Source organism: Cyrtonyx montezumae, unplaced genomic scaffold, assembly GCF_038088225.1.
Source record: "Cyrtonyx montezumae isolate F1298 unplaced genomic scaffold, pur_monq_1.0 scaffold_11, whole genome shotgun sequence".
NCBI classification, from domain to species: domain Eukaryota; kingdom Metazoa; phylum Chordata; class Aves; order Galliformes; family Odontophoridae; genus Cyrtonyx; species Cyrtonyx montezumae.
This window is the reverse complement of record NW_027071837.1, coordinates 12,857,428-12,876,606: the sequence shown is the minus strand read 5'-3', so window position 1 is coordinate 12,876,606 and position 19,179 is coordinate 12,857,428. Positions and strand designations below refer to the sequence as shown.

At 42.9% G+C, this 19,179-nt stretch overlaps 1 protein-coding gene across 1 annotated transcript in view; it reads right to left on the bottom strand.

Annotated features, from left to right (window-relative positions):
• Positions 1-10,708: 10,708 nt before the first annotated feature.
• The window catches only part of CAPN6 (calpain 6), a 49,939-nt gene continuing 41,468 nt past the window's right edge, over positions 10,709-19,179 (bottom strand). The window contains exons 11-14 of the mRNA XM_065729579.1: positions 18,874-19,076; positions 18,117-18,238; positions 11,668-11,804; positions 10,709-11,091 (exon numbers count right to left, since the gene is read on the bottom strand). Coding sequence (XP_065585651.1) covers positions 10,909-11,091; positions 11,668-11,804; positions 18,117-18,238; positions 18,874-19,076 — 645 coding nt within the window. The 3' untranslated portion in view covers positions 10,709-10,908. The remainder of the gene's footprint in view (positions 11,092-11,667; positions 11,805-18,116; positions 18,239-18,873; positions 19,077-19,179) is intronic.

Sequence of the window (19,179 nt, the reverse complement as noted above, 5' to 3'; positions counted from 1 at the left end):
ACGAAGGAGCAGATGGCCATCCTTCAGAAGGAAAGCACTTTTTTATGGCACACGTTTGCTGGACATACGATACACTTAATGTTGACAGATTACACTACTTGGTCTTTTTTTTCTATTTATTTTCTTTAGCAAAAAATATCTCAGCATCCCTCTTTTCAGTTAGATTTCACAAAAGGTAACAAATAAATATAGGAAAATTGGACGACAGCATTATTCTTCTGATCAGTGTATGCTCCAGCATGCAGGATATTGTTGGCACTGGTGTTTTAAATACAACTGCTTTAATAAGAGGCCTTACTTTTTTTTTTTATTAAATGCTATTTTTATTTTTGTTTGTATTAGCAAATCCAGAGATTTTTCTGCTAAAAAAAAATCCTGCGGGGCAGACAGGATACAGCAGAGATCACCTCTGCCAGTGGCTTTCTTTCAGCATGACTGTAATTACCCAGCTGGGACTGCTTTACATTCAGGGCAGTGCACCACCAGCATCCCTGTGCTTCAGACAGTCTCTGGCACACAATTCTCAGTCATTAGATACTGAATAGCAGCTGCTTTTATAATTTCCCAACTCTGATAGGATATGTGGAAGAAGTGTATTAGTAATAAAAAAAGTCTGTCCTGAAAGGGGCAAGTCCTGTGTTATTTACAAGCTTAGGATTGACACTGTTGGTAACTTTAGAAAGAAACAAGGCAAATATAAAATCTCTGGAATCATCTCGGGTGTTTTTGGACTGCTATCTTCAGATTAAGCAATTAGCTATATATATTTTTGAAAGTATTAGAAATAGGCTGTTTCTGTTGCCAGATGCATAGATAAATTGTTGTATGTTTCAAACACTTTCATTCCAGGGTTCTAAAAGACTGGTTAATTGCCTTTATTTTTAAATTCATTAAATAATGGTGAAAAAAAACCAACTATCTAGAGCTTGACTATGATTCCCATCCCTGTAATGAAGATATGTGAAAATGACTCATTAAATTGCTGTGGGTTTAATGAGTTCTAGGACAGAAGTATGACAGCAGTAAAGTCAGGGAAGCTTGAGAAGCACAGAAAAGATTATTTATTTAACAAAAAAGAAAAAAAAAGAGGAAAAAAATAGCAAATGTACCTATTAAGAATTCCACACACACTCCAAGGAGCCTGCACGGGGGTGGATCTCACAGTGCTCTCAGGGTTTGTTCACAAACTCGGACCAGGGTTGCATTCTTACTTCTGTGTCTCGCACTTCTGTGAAACTGTGTCTGTTCTCCATCTCTGGATGCTCTTTGGCCAACTCATGCTACACAGAAATGAGCTCAAGTATTATTATTTTTTAAGCTATTTGTGTTGGATTTCTGTGATGCCAGCAGCTGCAGCTCAGCAGCTCTTCAGTTAGTTCCCCCCCCTGCCATCCTGACACCAAAAACAAAGCATGGTCCAGTCACCACAAGAAGGGAAGTATGTACTTCCCTCTGCTAGTTGTAGGAAATGTCACTGTATCTGTGGTTCCAGTATAGTCACCGCTTTGGCCACAGAGCATTCCTTACCCTGAGCTTGGATGCATTTGTTTGCTTGGTGGGTTTGATCACAGCTGGACTAGGATTCAGCACGAGCTCTGCTAGCTCCTGTGTCTACTGTGGAAGACAGGAGCCAGCTGTTCTTTGCTCAACATCCAGAGTGTGTATGCTAACACAGCTTAGCCTCACTAAACATCATCAGGACAGCGGTCCACAAACCTTCTCAGTAGACACATGCAGTACCTGAGCGATAGGGCAAGCTGATGCAGACCCGTAAATAGAAACATTCAGCTTCTGTTTTTAACTGAGTGGCTAGATAGCTGTAATTTTAAAGCCCTGGTTTTCAGGAAACAGGCAGAGGACTACCTTTATTTCAAGGGAAGACATTCGCATTTCTTTGGGTGCAATCTGCATTTTGGGGTTGGGGTGGGGGGTGGCTTTAAAATCTTCCTTTGCTTGTGTCTGTCATAGAGCTGACAAGGTAATTTCTTTTCCTGGCTGAAGCTTACAAAATCTTGCTTATCCCTGTGTTAGAGTTGACTGCCATAATCCTAGGCATGTGTCATGTATATAAACAATCACTTTCTTGAGCCTGCCAACAGTTGCATGCATCTTTGATGATAAAGTAAGTCATCTCAGAAGGAAAAATAATACGGGAGAGAGAAGGAGGGATGCTCACATGCGCTTCGCAGATTCCCTTTGGTCTGCCATGAAGGTAGGAGCCTGCAAACTTTGTTCTCACTGCTTACCTGTTCTTCCAAGCAATTACTCATGTTCTGCTAGAATTTGACTAAGAAAACTAGGGAGCAGTATTATTTGTTAAAGTTGATAATATGGAAAATTGCAGTAGACAGCTTCCCAGCAGCTCATGCATAAGCTTCAGCATATCAGTGTTAGATGCCTTGTGCTCTAGTGGATTGGCACCACATTCATAACTGCCTGGGGATCATGCCTGCTTTCTGTGAGGCTCACTAACGTTTGCCTGGCCCAGCTCTCATGTCAGCTGGACTCAAATGTGGGTCAAAAGAGCCAGCAGCCACATGCACACCGTTTGAGTCACAGTACTCTGAGGGAAGAAGTGTGCAAACTGTGAACATGAGTACTGGTTGCGTGTCTCCTCCGTCCTTCACTCCTTCCAGGGGCTTCAAACAGCTGTTCTCCTGAGGAGAGAAATTTAAACATCTCACAGCTCCTGTTCTTTCTAATCTCTGACTGAGTGTTGTCTCTTTATGTGCCTCTTCCTGTGCTCTGTGACTGCTATCTAAGATTGTGTAACTAACTGGCTCAGATAAAGTGCTTGAGATCCTAACTTTTCTGCCCTTTGATCTGCCTGTTTACAGCAACATTTAACATCTTTCTCAGTCTGGACAGAGTTATCCTCCACTTTGTGTAACCTAGAGGCTGTGGCCAGCCATCTCAAGTCGATGCTCCCATCAAGGGCTCCCAGGCTGGCATAACACTACTGAAAACAAGGGTGAATAGTGGCAGGTGGTTGTTTTGAAAGTCAGATCCTTTTGCTGCTGAATATTCTGTGTTTCATTTGATATCTAAGTGTGTTTTTGTGCTGGACAGATACAGGTACTGCTTCTACTCCCAATGAAGTCAGTGAGAATTTGGATTCCTTGGCAGCAGAACCTTGTTGCTTTAATAAGCAAGTACTGATAAAGCCCTAGGTACTGAGCTGGGTCCCCAGAGGTGTCCCATGGCCAAAGGAGCAGGTGGGTAGTAGGGAGCTGCTCTTGTTCTTTTGCTCCATCATGCAAAGCTATTCATGTCAGAAGTGAGTCAGCATAGAAAATTTGAAGCATGCAATTCTCTTACATCCATATCTGCTGAGATTTTTTACCTTTGAGCTAAAGGTGCACAGAGGCAATTGCTTTTTGTCACACTGTTTGTATTAGTGTTAAATAATGCTGCTAAATCAGTCTGTAAAACAGCAACAACAAAAAAAGCCTCTCAGCTCTTCAGCTGTGACACTCACAAGCTGCTGCTATGTGCTGTAGCAGGGGAGCTGCTCAAGGTGGGAACCAGTAGCAAACACTGTGTAGCCCCTGGTGCAAAGAACACCACTTCTTGGGTGGATCCCAAATTCACACTGGGAGCTGCTCTGGTGTACTGGTGCTGCATCTGCACTGCAGATGCTATGCATACAGACATACATCTTAGGAAGATCTACAAAAGAATTCTGCAACTCTTGACTGGATCAGGATGTAACCGACTCTAAACTCCAGTTTAGTCTGAAGCAGCCAGCTTAGATCTAGACTGGTGTCTGCTAGGTTTTTTATTCAGGGTATCCAGACAAAAGTAAACAGAGGAGGAGCCTACATTTTCATTGTTTATCAGAAATGTATCTCATTTTGCTGTACATTCCTTTTTTAGGACATGTTATCTGTTAAAAAAAAAAAGAAAGAAAAAAAGAAAAGAAAAAAAACAAAAAAAAAAGATAAAAAGCAAAAACAAATGTGTAGTGGAAATCTTCTGTAACTTTGGATGAAGAGGTAAATATGATCTTTTTAAAAAGAGAACTAAGTTATTTACTTTGTAAATGTGCTGATGGCATGGATCCATCTTACTGACCTCAGCATCTTTTTTTTTTTTTTTTAATATTTTGAGTTTTGTTTCCAATATTAAGTTATTTTAAATTGTGGTTGAAGCAATAGAAAATTGAAATATGGATTGTGCATGACTGTGTCTTGAGTGTAAAAATATTGCAGTTTGAAACTTGGACCTAAAGTATTGCAAATAAAAGTTATAAATACCAATGGAGTGTGACTGCAGCCTTTCCTATAGACGCCGTTGATACTTTTTTGACACAGATTACCAACCTCAATCATCTGCCCTTAGGGAGACTTCATCTGTTTGTGTGAAAAACTTTCAGCTTCCACCTGTGCCACCAGAACATCATGTTATGAAGAAGGACTTACTTTGTCTAAGCTTGTACTTATCCTCTGCTGCTGGAGCTTCTTGTGTCTGCAGCTGCACACAGACCCTGTACTCCTGTTTGCACTCACTGAGTGCTGCAGCTTTTCAATGTGTTGTGTACCTACTGCTCCATATTTATTAAAAACAAAAAGCATCTCCTCTTCATGAATGTGGCAGGTTACAGAGATGGCAGTTGTGACTGTCTACCCCTACCAGAACTTCATTAGTCTTAGTGAGCTCTTGTTCAGCTGCTCCCAGAAAGCTGTGAGAAGATCACCTGGCCATGTGCTCTGAAGTTAAGCAACACCAAAATTAAAGGTATGTGGGCAACCTGAACACCACTCCTGAACCTGCTGCACTGTGCATGGCTGTGTTGCACCTAGTAAATGCTCCATCTCAGGGGGGGGGTTCTTTGTGAGCAGTGTAGAGGAAGTTGGGAGGGGGCAGTCTCTGGCTGTGTGCAGTGGGTGAATGTATTGTGGTGTGACTTGAACGCAAATCTCACCGATTTGTGTTCAACTCACACCAAGGCACTGATCCCAGCTACCTGTTGCCATCAGGCCTGTGAAGACACATCCCAGCTCTGCTGAGTCTGCACTTAACTACGGGCCCTCAGATGCCTCCTGCAGCCTCCTGCTGTCTGCCTGCCTCACTGTGCTGCAGTTCTGCATCCCGTGGCTCCAGCACCTCCTGCTCCCATGCTGCACCTCACCCCGCTTCTCCAACGCTGCTGTTGGTGACCTGAGCAGATAAGGGGAAAGCATTGCAGCAGCAGCACTTGCTGGATGCCTGCAGCTCGCCTGTCAGGCCATGGAAACACAATGGTGCATGGACCATGGCTAGCAAGAGTGTGCACTGCTCCTGTGAAATGCACAACAAAAATACACATGTAGACAGGCTGTGAGCATGCCAACTAGTGCGTGCACAGAAGTACACAGAAGAGATGCTGAATAACCTCTTAACACGTATCATCCCAGCTCTCCTTATATACATGTATACACACAAAGATATGTACACCTCTCTGAAAAGCGCTTACAAGGCTGCATGCTGTCTGGTAACGTGCACATATTGTAACATGTGCACACACAGCCACTCTACACAAATAAACAGATATAAAAAGGCAAGCCCCTGAGCTAGCTACCTAGTGCTACTGCTCACTAACGCTCTGTGTTACATGTGTTCAGAGAGGAACGCAACAAATACATTCTCAGTTAGTTAGCTATGTGTATCATATGACGTAGTATACACATATTTATAGATAGATACGTATAAAACACACGTATACACATACATTTAGTATTATTATGTAAGATAGCCACAAATAGCAAGAGTGGCTATGTAATCGTGTATATTGTGTAAGGATATGTACAATGAGTAGCTGGTGAAAGATGCAAGCATAGCAGGAGTACCATGCAGATTATAGCTATATAAATAACATCTAAATTTATGTGGCTAGAAAGATCTCATAGAGCAAGATATACCCTTAACTAATGCTCTCTTTATCTCTCTACCATCCCTGGAGGTGTGCAAGGCCAGGCTGGACAGGGCCTGGCAGCCTGGACTGGTGGGATGCAAGCAGCCCACAGCAGGGGGCTGGGACTAGGTGGGCTCTTAGGCTGCAACTACCCAAGACATCCTGTGAGTTTATGATTAATATACACACAAGTACTCAAGTATACACACACACACACACAATGACACATATAATAGTCTCTCCCTAACTGGCTGTAAATAAGAAATGGTATATAACATATTTACCCACCTCCCTAGGCAGGCCATCCCAGTGCCTGACCACTTTTTCAGAGAAAAAATGTTTCCTCAGGTCTAATCTAAATCTTCCCCGGTGCAACCTGTGGCCATTCCCTCTCGTCCTGTCATTACTTATCAGGGAGAAGAGGCCCACCCCCTCCTCACCACAACCCCCCTTCAGGAAGTGGTAGAGTGCAATAAGGTCTCCTCTGAGCCTCCTCTTCTCCAGACTAAACAATCCCAGCTCCCTCAGCCGCTCCTCATAAGACTTGTGCTCCAGACCCCTCACCAGTTTTGCTGCCCTTCTCTGAACACGCTCCAGGGCCTCAATGTCCTTCTTGTAGTGAGGGGCCCAAAACTGAACACAGTACTCGAGGTGCGGCCGCACCAGAGCTGAGTACAGGGGGATGATCACCTCCCTGCTCCTGCTGGCTACACTATTTCTAATACAGGCCAGGATGCTGTTGGCCTTCTTGGCCACCTGGGCACACTGCCGGTTCATGTTAAGCCGAGCATCAACCAACACCCCCAGGTCCTTTTCCTCTCTACATTCTTCAAGCCATTCTGCCCCAAGCCTATAGCATTGCATGGGGTTATTGTGGCCAAAGTGCAGGACCCGGCACTTGGCATTATTGAACCTCATCCCATTGAGCTCAGCCCAGCTGTTCAGCCTATCCAAATCCCTCTGAAGGGCCTCCCTACCCTCAGGCAGTTTGACACATCCTCCCAACTTTGAGTCATCTGCAAACTGACTGAGGGTACACTCAATTCCCTCGTCTAGGTCATCAATAAAGATATTAAACAAGATGGGCCCCAAAACTGACCCTTGGGGGACACCACTCGTAACAGGACGCCAGCTGGACTTAACTCCATTAACCACTACCCTCTGGGCACGGCCCTCCAGCCAGTTCTCCACCCAGAGAAGAGTGAACCTGTCCACACCACGGGCTGCCAGTTTCCTCAGGAGAATACTGTGGGAAATATGAATTAGTACAATTATATAAAAAAAATTGTATTTCAATACATACATATATTACTATATGTAACTACACAAGTCATGCCAAAAATAATGCCTCCTATTTCCGTGGGAACTACAACAGATAAGAGCACAACACCACTATTTGATAGAGCAAACTCTCAGTTGCAAAACACTTTTTCAACAGTCACCACAAGCTGTGCATTTTCACCAGACATGAACAAGCACCTGCATGCTGTGCTCATCAAAATTTGCACCAGCAGTGGAGCTCCTCTGTCATTGTCACCACTGCTGAAATGCACCACCCACCCCTCGCTGTGCTCACAGCCACTGTTTGCTCTCCAGAAACATTCAGCAAGCATCAGTGAATGGCAGTGGGTGCCATTCTGTCAGACTGCCCCTCTGCTGCCATCTCTCACACAGCAACAAAATATAACTGGATCTGGATACTTTGGGAAGGTTCAGCCTTTACTGCTATACTGCCAACATCCACCTCTGACATCACAGGCAAACTTAAAAAAAAAAAAAAGAGGCATTATTTTTGGAGCACTCTGTGTGTGCGCGCGTGTATAAAAGTAAAATACATGGTATACTAGTTTTGTAAATGTTTTTTATCTTATACAGTATATTTTCTAAATAATGTACAAATGTGTACACAGACCATGACGTAGCTATGAAACTCTTCCATCACTATATGTATGTCTGTATATATACACACACACAAACATACATACAACTACAAAACCCTGTATTTCGTGTATATAACTAGATACAACATATATATATATAGAGATGGCTAAAAAGAGATATGTGCTCATGTATATATGTGTATATACAGACATATAGTGTGTATTTCTATATATACACAATATATTTATAGGTAGCTAGTATATGCTACAGAGCTATGTGTGTAAATGTATCATATATAGTATCCAATATATATACATCAAGACAGACTGAGGAGAGGTGGGAGTGTGTGTGTGTGCGCATGGCCTCACAGATAACACAGAACCACACTCACAGTCTCTGTGCACTGTCACACATGTGCATAATGAGACACGCACCCTTCTATAACCACACAGAACTGTATCACTCATTACTGATACATATATGGCACGTATAGATATGTACACTCACAGAACCCTTATAGAACTAGGTAGCTCACCCTTTCCCTTTGTGTCTCTTGAAATATACAGAAGATTGCAGTCCATGTATTTCGTGTGCACTCCTGTAACTCTAGACACATACACACATACACGTGTATATGTGTATATGCATTTATGTATGCACCCTCTATACATATCGCAGGATTTATCTGACACACTGTTTATATACACACTATTTAAACACATTTACAGTACATGACGCATACCATAAACTAAATGCTATATATACTTTACAGACGTGTGTATATGCATACATCTAAATGCACACACACACACACACACACACACACACACACACACACAGAAGGGCTCCTCCTTTCTCGTACAGTCACAGGATCCCTGAGGTTGGACTATACCTCCAAGGAGTCCCAAGCAGCAGCACGTCCCCTGCCCGCGGCCCTCGGCGCCATGCTGCCCTCCATCACTAACACTCTCACAGAACTCTGTAACGCCATCGCCTGCGCTGAGGGCCATCGATATATACACAGCCCTCAGAACTACGTAACTCCACCACGTGCCTACATACATTAGACGCTTATAAACGCATACGTACACGGCCCGGAGCTCCGCACGCCGCACCGACAGCTCAGCTCCCGCCGCTAAGATGGCGGCCGCAGCGCCGCCTGCGGGGCGCGGCGCGGAATGGCGGCGCACGGGAAATCCCCTCGCGAGGGCCGGAGCTGTTCCGCGCGCCGCTCGAGCGCCCCCTTGCGGCGGCGTGCAGAAACGCAGTGTGCGCTAACGGGGTTCCCGCTGCCGCCAGCGGTCACGTGACCCCGTCACGCTGTGCTCGCCCCGAGGTCCCCTCGCGCCCGGGCCGACCTGTGGACGGGCTGCTAGGAGGCACAGCTAATGTGGAATGAAATAGCACGCGAGGAAAAGAAACACAAACAGGCCTTAATTCAGAGGAAGGGCAGCCCGGTCTGAGTTGCTCCCTGTATGTCTTGCCCGAGCTCTGGTCTGCATGAGAAGTTTCCTGCTTTTTTGAAAGAAAAGCGCTCCGCAATCATATCAGAGTAAGCAACTCTAAAGCCATGAGTTCACAGAGAACAGCAGTGCTGCCAGCCACACGCAGCCCCCATCTGACAAACGCTCTGTGTGCAAAACGGCTCGAGCTCAAGCTATTTGGAAAGAGTTGGATTTAGGTAGTTGGTACATGCAGCTAAGCTGATGGCAGTGTAATACCCTTCACAGCTTTATACTCCAGCCCTAACATGTCAGACAAATCATTTTCCTCCCACAGCACTGATCCTTTTGGAGCCCTGAGCAGTCTTACTTAAAAATCCCTTTTGAAAACATTAACTCTACCAAGGGCCATTTTATAAGTTATAAATATTGCACAAAATGGCTGATGTGGTTACGAGGTACACAGAAATACAAGTTTCCTGGCAGTACAAAGGGCAGAATAGTAAGCCTTTAGCATCACTTTCAAGACCAAAATTTGCAACCGTACAAAATCCATTTCTGAGAGGTCTGACACAGTGAGCCTCTTTGGCACTGCCAGAATCACTGCACAGCCTGACAACTCAGAAGCATCTGCTATGACTGAACCTCACTGACAGCCTATATGCAAAAGTTAACAGGAAGTTCGTACCCAAACCTCGCTTTGAAGAAAATCTCAACAATACCCGTCCTCCATCATACCCAATTCATTCTGGTGCTGCTCATCACATGCAATGAAGCAAAGGGAGTGTTATTTCATTTTAGCATCAAGTAGTTTAAGCAAAACCTCCTTAGCAAGGTGGCTTCCATTACTGAGTTTGTCCTCCACTCAAAGCCACAGCTGAACTGTGAGGTGGCCAAAGATATCAACCTGTCAATCATCAGCTTGGAGTGGAGAACAGGAAAATACAAAGAGAGCCTTTATGCAGGCAAAGCTGTCACTTCAAGATGTGCCTCTCTACTTCAATACTGCCATGACATGTCCGATCTTACGTCTTATGATTGAAATCCTTGATTAACAATGTTTTAGCCAACGAACAGAAATATCTGATCTTTAGCAATAACAGTGAAATTAATAACAAAAACAAACAAACAAACAAACAAAAAAACAGTGTGAGGGAAGAGAACTCCAATCAAAGCTCAAACAAATCCCCCTCCCAGAGAGAGTCTAGTAGCGAACAAGGACATCAGGCACGCGCGTCCAGCTTGTCCTTGCCAGCCCACCAGCCTGCTGGCATGCGGCCATGGAGCTGCAGCTATTCCTACCTGCCTGCTGGGAACATGTAATGATGCACTAGGACCTGTGAGAACAGTCATATCTGCTTCCAGCTTACATGTCATGAGCTCATGAAGGATGCCGCTGGGAAGATGCTTATGAGCTCATGTCTTAATGAGCTCATCTGCTGACAGTTTGGCACCTCTTCTCCTGCCTGCTGTATCATGAACAGAAATATATATATGTATATTTTTTTCCCTTTAAAAGCCCCCCTTCCCATTATCCATGATAATGGGGAATTTTAGAGAGCTTTTTCTTTTTAAATCAATTGTGAGTTATGTGTGTGAAACCTTTGCTTACAAGTCATTCATACAGAAAGCACAGACAAGCCCTCCTGCTGCGAGGTGACAGCTCTGTCTGGCTCTGCAGGGCTTTGGTATTCATAGCTCCACGAGGTCATCGCTGGAAAAAACCTTGATGGTGATGTGACCTGGCACCTCCTCAGCTTCTTGGCTGCCTCTGCCTCGAAGTTGCAGAGTCTGCTGTTCTCTGGGGTCACTGGGTGAAGCTGCCAGCAGCGCCTGTCCAAGGAACTGGTCACACAAGATGTTGCTGTTCCAGACCTAGAGACAAAGGGACAGAAATAATCCCAGCTGAAGCACTGCTTCTCTTTCACATTCTACTCAAAAAGGTTGTGCTGGAGGAGGGTCATTCCCATTAACCTCTTGGAAGAGCAGTGAGGAGGGGGCGTGCATCTAAATTTAGCTAATTGTCTAGCAAGCATGTGAGAGATTCTGGATTTGCATGCTCGTTTACATATGTTATGCAAATAAGGAGCTAAATGCAGCTTTTTGCTTTCTAGGTCAAAGCCTGCCTAGAAGAGGAATGAAAATTAGCAGTTTGAGCTTATCAGCAAAAAAAAATAAAATAGGTATAGTCAGTTTGTCCATGCCACGTGCCTGCTTGTGCTCACCTGCTTTTCAACAGTGCTTTTCCTTGTGACTGTTAGAGCCAGATCCACTCTGCCCAGAGTGTTCACTAAGTAACAGCAGCTGCTGCTCTATGGAAAAGACCTGAGCTAAAGAATCAGTAAAGCAGCTGAACAGTGTCAAGCACAGCTCCATAAGAGAGGCAATTTTTGCTCTTTTGTCTTGTGTTTTCTATCCCCTTGGCAGCCCACCTAGTGTGGTGTATCTCACCTGGACAATGATGGGACTGTCGATGTTCTTCCTGTAGAAAATGACTTGTGTGTTGAAAATTGCTTTGGTAGCATTGTGTTGTACAGGGGAGCGCACTTTCTGGTTCTCACACTTGATGAGCACATATGGATCTGCTCCTAAAACACAGCCATTAGAACACAGAGTGGTAGCAGAGACCTGCCCAGAAACCCAGCAGGAGCAATGTCCTCCTTTGCCTGGCAGCACCACTGCTAGCAAGCATGGGAACAGGACACCAAAGTACACCACCTCCACTGCTAGTTCCCCATAACTGACAGAAGTGAAATGCCTCATTCTTAACAAGTAACAACTGAATGCTCAGAATTAGAAGTTGAAAACTATTTGCCACAAAATCAGCCAACTCCTTGACTGGGATTGTCATCTTCCCATCTCACTTACACATCCTCATTTAACACAGTCTTCAAAGTGAAGCACTACACTTTGCAACACTGCTCAAGACATGAGAGCCAAAATGCATCCATGTGCATGTGATCTGCTATGCAGTTCTGGGCTACCGGGCCTAAGTGGAAGGTCAAAACTGTTCATCCTCCACTGTTCACTGAACACACACCTCAGAGCCCAACTCTAGACTGCCTGGCTTGAAAATGCTGTCTACCTCCTTCTGATATGAATTTCATATTAGCGTTAGGAGGTAATTTTCATGCAGCAGTTTCTCTTGCAGAAAACAAAATATTGTCACAACACATAGGAGTACACTGCTTTTGACAAAATTTTCTGTAGGAAGCTGTCAAAGCAAGTCCTCCACACTTTCTGATTTCATTCCCATGAGCCTGATAGAATTTCTTTGGTTCTATTACTTGGATCTATGTTATCTTAAAATTTAAATTATTGTAATATACTTATGTCTCTGTTAATAATTTAAATTACACTTTAATCATACATAACCCACTGAGATGATCAACATTTTAGAAATGTGTTCTAGTTAACATTTTCAGTTTTTATAAACACTGATATTTTCTTTTCATTCCAACAGGGAGCAAGAATTGATTTGGAAAAAAAATTGCCTTTATCCTGGAATGGGACTGATCATTCCACTTTCTAACTTTAATTAAACACAAACATTACCATTTTTGGTATTTCACAGTAAGTATTTCTATCTATTCCTAGTTTTAATTGCATCATATCTATTTTTTTCACCCCCTTCCACTTTTGCAATATGTATTTTAAATAAACCAACTGAATGTGCATAAGTGTAAGTCAGATTCATGATCATTTCTCACACATTTTGTCACCATCTACTTGAAAGTGCCACCACTGGAATGACAGTCATAAGGCAGCAGCATTTTAAGGCAGCTTTCATTTTTAAATAATTCATATCCAGTTCAATTTTCCTCAAACATATCACTCAAATGCCTCACACAAAGCACATAGCAGCTACATCCAAAACAGAAGGAGTTCCTTACACTGATGAGAATGATTTTTCCGCCTGCTGCACTGTGGATGCACCTGGCCAGACATGTGGCAGGCCTGTTACCCGGACAACACATCACACTTTCTACAGCAGGTACCAATGTATTGGCTTTTCTGCGAGGCAATTACTTTCTGTGTCACTGAACGTGTGGATTTAGCTCTGGGGCACGAGGCAGCACCATGCTGTGTACCCAATGATGGAAGGCCTCCACCCTTTGCAAAGATATTTGGAAAATGGATCTCAATAAAATGGGGTCTTACATGAAACAGCCATGGGCTAGAGCAAAGCAACATCTGATCATTAACTGTAATCCAGAGACAGGGCATAAGAGGTGGCAGGGAAAGAACACAGAACTTTAAGAGTTAACAGGTGAATATGCTGGACTGCAGAACTGTTAATGAAGGGACTTGCTAAGTCAAAGGAAAAGGAAAACTAACATCTAAAAGAAATATTAGAATTCTCAGAAGGAGATAGAAAAAAAAAAAAGGAAGGCAGAAAGGACATGAAAGTACTTGCACAGCATGACCTCATGATTGCATTGCTAAACTGCCACTTATATCATGGAATCAGAATGGCCTGGGTTGGAAAGGATCTTAAAGGTCACCTAGTTCCAAACCTCCTGCCATGGGCAAGGCTGCCCCCATCTAATCAGGCTGCCTAGGCCCTCCAGGGCTGGAGCAGGAAGAATAGCTGTAAGTCTAGAAGAAGAGAAAGAACTGGGAGAGCTGCATATGTGGGATGAAACAAGAGATGTTCTCAGCTACAGCTGGTCTGGCTCTTCGCAGCAGCATGCCTGGTTTATTTACAGTACAGTGACAATGCAGAAAGGACTACTAATGTGGAAAAAGCAATATCCTAGCATTCACTGTAAGTTGGGAAGGAGAACAGCTTCTACTCTGGCACTCATTGTGGCAGTGGAATAGGTTCAATTCTCAGTCCTATATATGTCTCAAGCTTTCTTGTGCTTTCCCTGGATATCTATTAGCTGCTTTTTGCCCTCTCTTCCTTCTATTTCTCAAACTGCTCTCAGGGCAACTGCTGTTTAAGGCACCAGATTCCCTACCAGGGAGGTCATATATCACGGATCATAATACCTAGTTTAGGAAAGAAATGGTGAAGGAAAGGTCATTAAATATGTGAATTCAGCATGGAATTCGAGTGGAAAGACTTAATGCAGATGATTATTTTTTTCCAGAAGATAAGCTGTTAGGAGAAGAGTGTGACAGACAGTAGTGAGAGCCATTTTTAAAGCAGACTTGGGAATGACAGGCAGGTTAAAAATCCAAGCACACAGCACTTCCCCATCTTCTTGCAAATCTGCCACTATACTTGGCTCCCAAACAGTTGGATCAACTTCAGCACAAGCTAACTCAGTGAGGCACTTCCAAGAGAAGCAGCCAATATGTGTTCAGAATTGACTCTAGGCAGCTAGATTCATCTGTTAATCTAGCAGCAAACCATCCATTTTTCCTGACAGGACAATGGATTAAAGACAGCAGCAAGGAAGCGCTTTTAAATAAACATTTATAACAGAGATTAAACAACCTTATTCTGTCAGGGGAGCCAGGCTCTGATGACAAGCAGCTTATGAGCCAGGCCAGGAATACACTTGCTATGTAATCTTCATTCTCTTCCAGTTTTGTTTAAGTAGTTTCTCAGAAATTTGTGCTACTCACAACTCCCATACGATGTGATGAACAGTGCATTCAAATCTAAAACCACTCTATGCAACATGTATCAAAAAAAGGTACTTCTGTACAGAGTGCTGTTAGTTTCCACATCCCCATACACCAGTGTCAGAGTATGGAGATATTCTGATTTTTTCAGGACACAGTTTGTCACAGAGAAGTAATAAAATGTCTCAGTTCTCAGAGGCTTCAGAGAGAATCACATAATCCTTCATTATGATCAAGTTCTTCTCTCTCTCTGCTAATAGATGATAGTGATGCTTTACACAAACCAGGCAGGCAAGCTGGCCAAGGAGGAATACAGCTAACTGATGTCAGAGACCAAGCATAGGAAAACAGCAGCTTGAGAGCTGAGAAGCAGGTACATCAGCAGATGAAGAAGTTAGGAAACCCTTGTAAAATGCAATGGGATCATCAGACACAGCAGCTCATGTGGAAACAAGTTCCCATCAATCTCTGCACCAGAAAATGAGTAACAGTAACCTGTGCGTGTGAGGCTCTCTTAGCAGCATACATAATTACTTAATCCACCTGTTTCCTATGTGAATAAACACTGATTGAGTCTAACCTGAATGGAACCTCTACTTGTCACTCCAGATGGAAGCTGCCATGTGGCATTTTGTCTCAGCTTGCAATATTGATTATACAGAAGGTTGCTGCTGACTTTTAACTCAAGTTCACATTGGGAAATGCTCCAGGAATGGCAGATAAGACTTATTTTGGTAACTATTCATGTGGCTGAGGTCTAAACTCACTTCTGAGACAGCTGATTTGAAATCTCCAAGCTTGCATGTCTTTTTTGATTACCTGGCTGCTATTTCTCCTTGAGATATGGGAAACAGAACAGACACGAATCCAGAGAAGCTACAGAGATGGAAGATACCATGGAGATGAGAGATGACAACAAGTTGAATTATTTTGTGGCAGTATTAGGAAACAATCTCAGAATATAGGATATTTAATGTCCAATTAACACCTTACTTTCTACTGTATATTTACAATTCACTGTGTTTCAGGGAATTTCTACATTCGAATTTTTCAGTGTACCAAAAAATGCCCGAAGGTGAGAAACGTGCCATATTCTACTTTTATATTACCAAAAATGGAACCTAGTGTCAGTCAGAAACTTTGCAAACTTTGCTGCAAGGCACCCTCAGAAGGCAGTGTAGCTGTGGGTGTTATCCTTGTCACTGCACAGCTTGGTTTTAATGTGCAGCACAAATATGCACATTTGATTTAATGATTTCTTATTTATGCACTCTACCTACTCCATTTGTCTAAAGATGCTATAAGATATGGAATTCTGTAAGATAATCTATGAATGTATCCTGTGAGCTAGAGGCACTTAAAGGAAAAACTATGCTGATAAAGAAAGATTCAAATAGATTTCACAGCGGAATTCAAGTTAACAAGGAATGCTGATGGAAGAATGATCTCAGCTTTTCTTCAGTGCCCTATGAATGGTACTGCAGGCTGATTTGGTACTGCAGGCTGAAAAGAGACAAAGGCTTTTGTTAAAATCTTTGTGTTGACACAAAAGGAAAGTATTTCAACGTTTATGGTGAAGTTTTATTCAAAGGCAAACAATAAGATTCATTGAGGGTTTTGTGCTCAGATTTTGCTTATGTTTAAACAGAAATTCTCTAAGCCCATTTCCTATATACAGTTCTTCCCACAATGGGATACATTTTCAGTTTTGTCAAGGCAAGTTATGAGCCCAATCCTGGGTGCTGAAATCAGAATGAAAGGTATTTCTGCTCAACCTGAACATGTGTGGTAGCACTGGGTCCTAACAGTATTTTGGGCTGTGCAACTACTACTACGACTATCTAACACGTTAGCTTTAAGTGCCACTTGTATATTCCTGAGATGAAGCCTGTTCTTTGGCAGCTGCAGGCAACTGTTTTTAATGATCATGTCAAGACTGTAATTGTGCTAAGGATTGTGAAATGCTAAGGGTGAAGAATTGGCTTTCATTACTTTATTGCAGGTAATGTTAGAGAAAAATGTTTAAGGAATTTTAAATGGGGAAAAAAAAAACACCTTAAGAATGGAAATATCCTTCACAGGGCAAGCACAAGAATGCACTCTCTCTTTTCAAAGAACTGCTTTGCTATTTCTGACACATGTAGCCCCTTTATTTATCTCATCCATCCATCCTGCCTTTCTGAGAACTTGAAGCTGTATTGCTTGTTTGACCGAGGTGTCTGTAATCTCATGTTTTTCAAGAGAAGAAAGAAGCAAAAGGAACTGAAGCAATGCCCTATATTTCTTCCCTTCAACATTCCTGTCCCCTGAAGAGACAACCAGAGTTAACATAAAGGGACTTGCACAGTGAAAACTAGATTTACCCACCACTCAGGGGGAACCAGAAGCAACTACAAAAAGGGAACAAAACTGTAGCCAGCTAGTGGGAGAAATTTTACAGCTGCTCCACAAGTCTCAGGATGAACTGTACTGAAGGTCTGGGTCTAATGACTTCTTTACCACAAAGAATTAACGAAACTGAGTTTCACATATTAAAGTAAAGAGGGTTGAAGAGTTATCTGGACCAAATACAGCTGTTGTTTCAGCAGCCTGTTCCAAGTTCACTGTATTATCCACCTCTGCTCATTTACTTTCTCTCCCCCCAAGACTTCGAGCTCATCTACTATTCCACTGATCATGAGCATTGAAAGATGACAGATGCAGAGTAGGAGTAGAAAATGAGGAAGTAAACGACAACTGGACATGTTTCCTAATTAACTGCCAACATCAGGTACCAGAAAGACATTTAAATGTCTTTGTTTCAGGATACTTCCTTCAGTGTGTAGGCACACAGTCTTGTACAACTCATTTAACTTCTCCCTCTTACAGTGTACCTAGCTAAATACCATATTTCTTCCCTTGAAGTGCTACTAAGCCTGTGGTAATGAAGAGCAAAGTGCTCTGACAGCTGTATCACTGAGGTAAGTGTAATACACCACCTGAGTCTGTGTTGCTCAACAGTCTCCCTGGATTTTTCCATTCAGAAAACAGATACCCCTGAAAAGTTAATTTCTTACTAATGCCTAGAAAAAGCTTCTTGGGAGAGTCTGGCTACTACCGACCATCTGTACCTGGATAGATGACACATGACTCTTGCCAGTTTACATCATCTTGTTCCTCTGAGTTCTCCTTTGAACAGATTTTACAATGCATTAAAAAAAAACAAAATTCCTACGAACCTTCAATTTGTTTGGATAATTTCTGACTGCTTACAGGTCAACTCAGCTCAGCTCTGAAGGACTGAAGAAGCCCCTTCCACTCTTCCAGGCTTGCTTTACACTTACCACCTGATCCATCTTGCTCCTGTAAACCCTCTGCAGAGTGGATTTTGATTTGGGTGATTCTGCGTGGATAGCCACAAAGAAGGCTCCAACATGTCATTTCAGGCTTATCTGCTGTCAGCTCTCTGAAAAATCAAGGCAAAGCAATTGAAGCAATGAATGTCAAGCAAACTATCAATGGTTGTAGATTTTTGGCCTTTTCTGAACTTGAGATTTGTTGCAAATTCGTGGTACAGGAATAAAAGACTTGCAGAAATAAACAAATCAAACCACATTAAATGTATATCATCTCTTGCATGACAGTTAAACAAAAATGGCAGGACTTTTGTTTGGTTTTTTTTTGAAAACAGAAATAATATCAAAGCTAGACAAAAACTCACTGTACCTAATTTAACTGAGAACTACTTTTGCCCTCACAGATAACCACTAGTTTCAAATGAGATTGGTTAAAAACAGCATCAGCTGTACCAGCAAGCATCAGTTCTGCCCTAAAACTTGAGGCAACTACAAAAACCAGACTAAATGATTAAGAGTTCCAGTTGTTCTTAGGTCACCAAGCAAAAATGTCCTGAACACACGGAAAAGCCAGTAGGCCATTTGGAGATTCTCGGAGGTGACTGAGGCCATCTCAAAGGACTCCTTCTGGGGTTCTGAAGTGATACATGTAAGTGAGTCAACAGGTCAACCAGGCAACCATATACAAGGAGGTGCAGCCAATACGGGCAAGGGAAGATCTCACACAACTGTGCAAGCAAAGTACCTGAGCTTTGATGGCACATCTGTGAAGAGTCTCAAGATAAACTTTGCTGTGATGCCAGGAAGATATGTTGTTGGGATAAGGATGTAGCGGCCTTGCTTAAGGATCTTCTTCAAGAACACATTGCGTGTGTTGATGTACGGAGATGTGGCCACTCTCTCCTGCACAGTCAGCTTGTGTAGTCGATAGCTTCTGTTATCTTCTACCTACAACCACACAGCAATAAAAAGATTAGTGCAAGGAGGGATATCAGAGACAGCAGGCAGGATTTTCCCCTGTATATCATGCAGCTTTTCATGGGCAGACAAA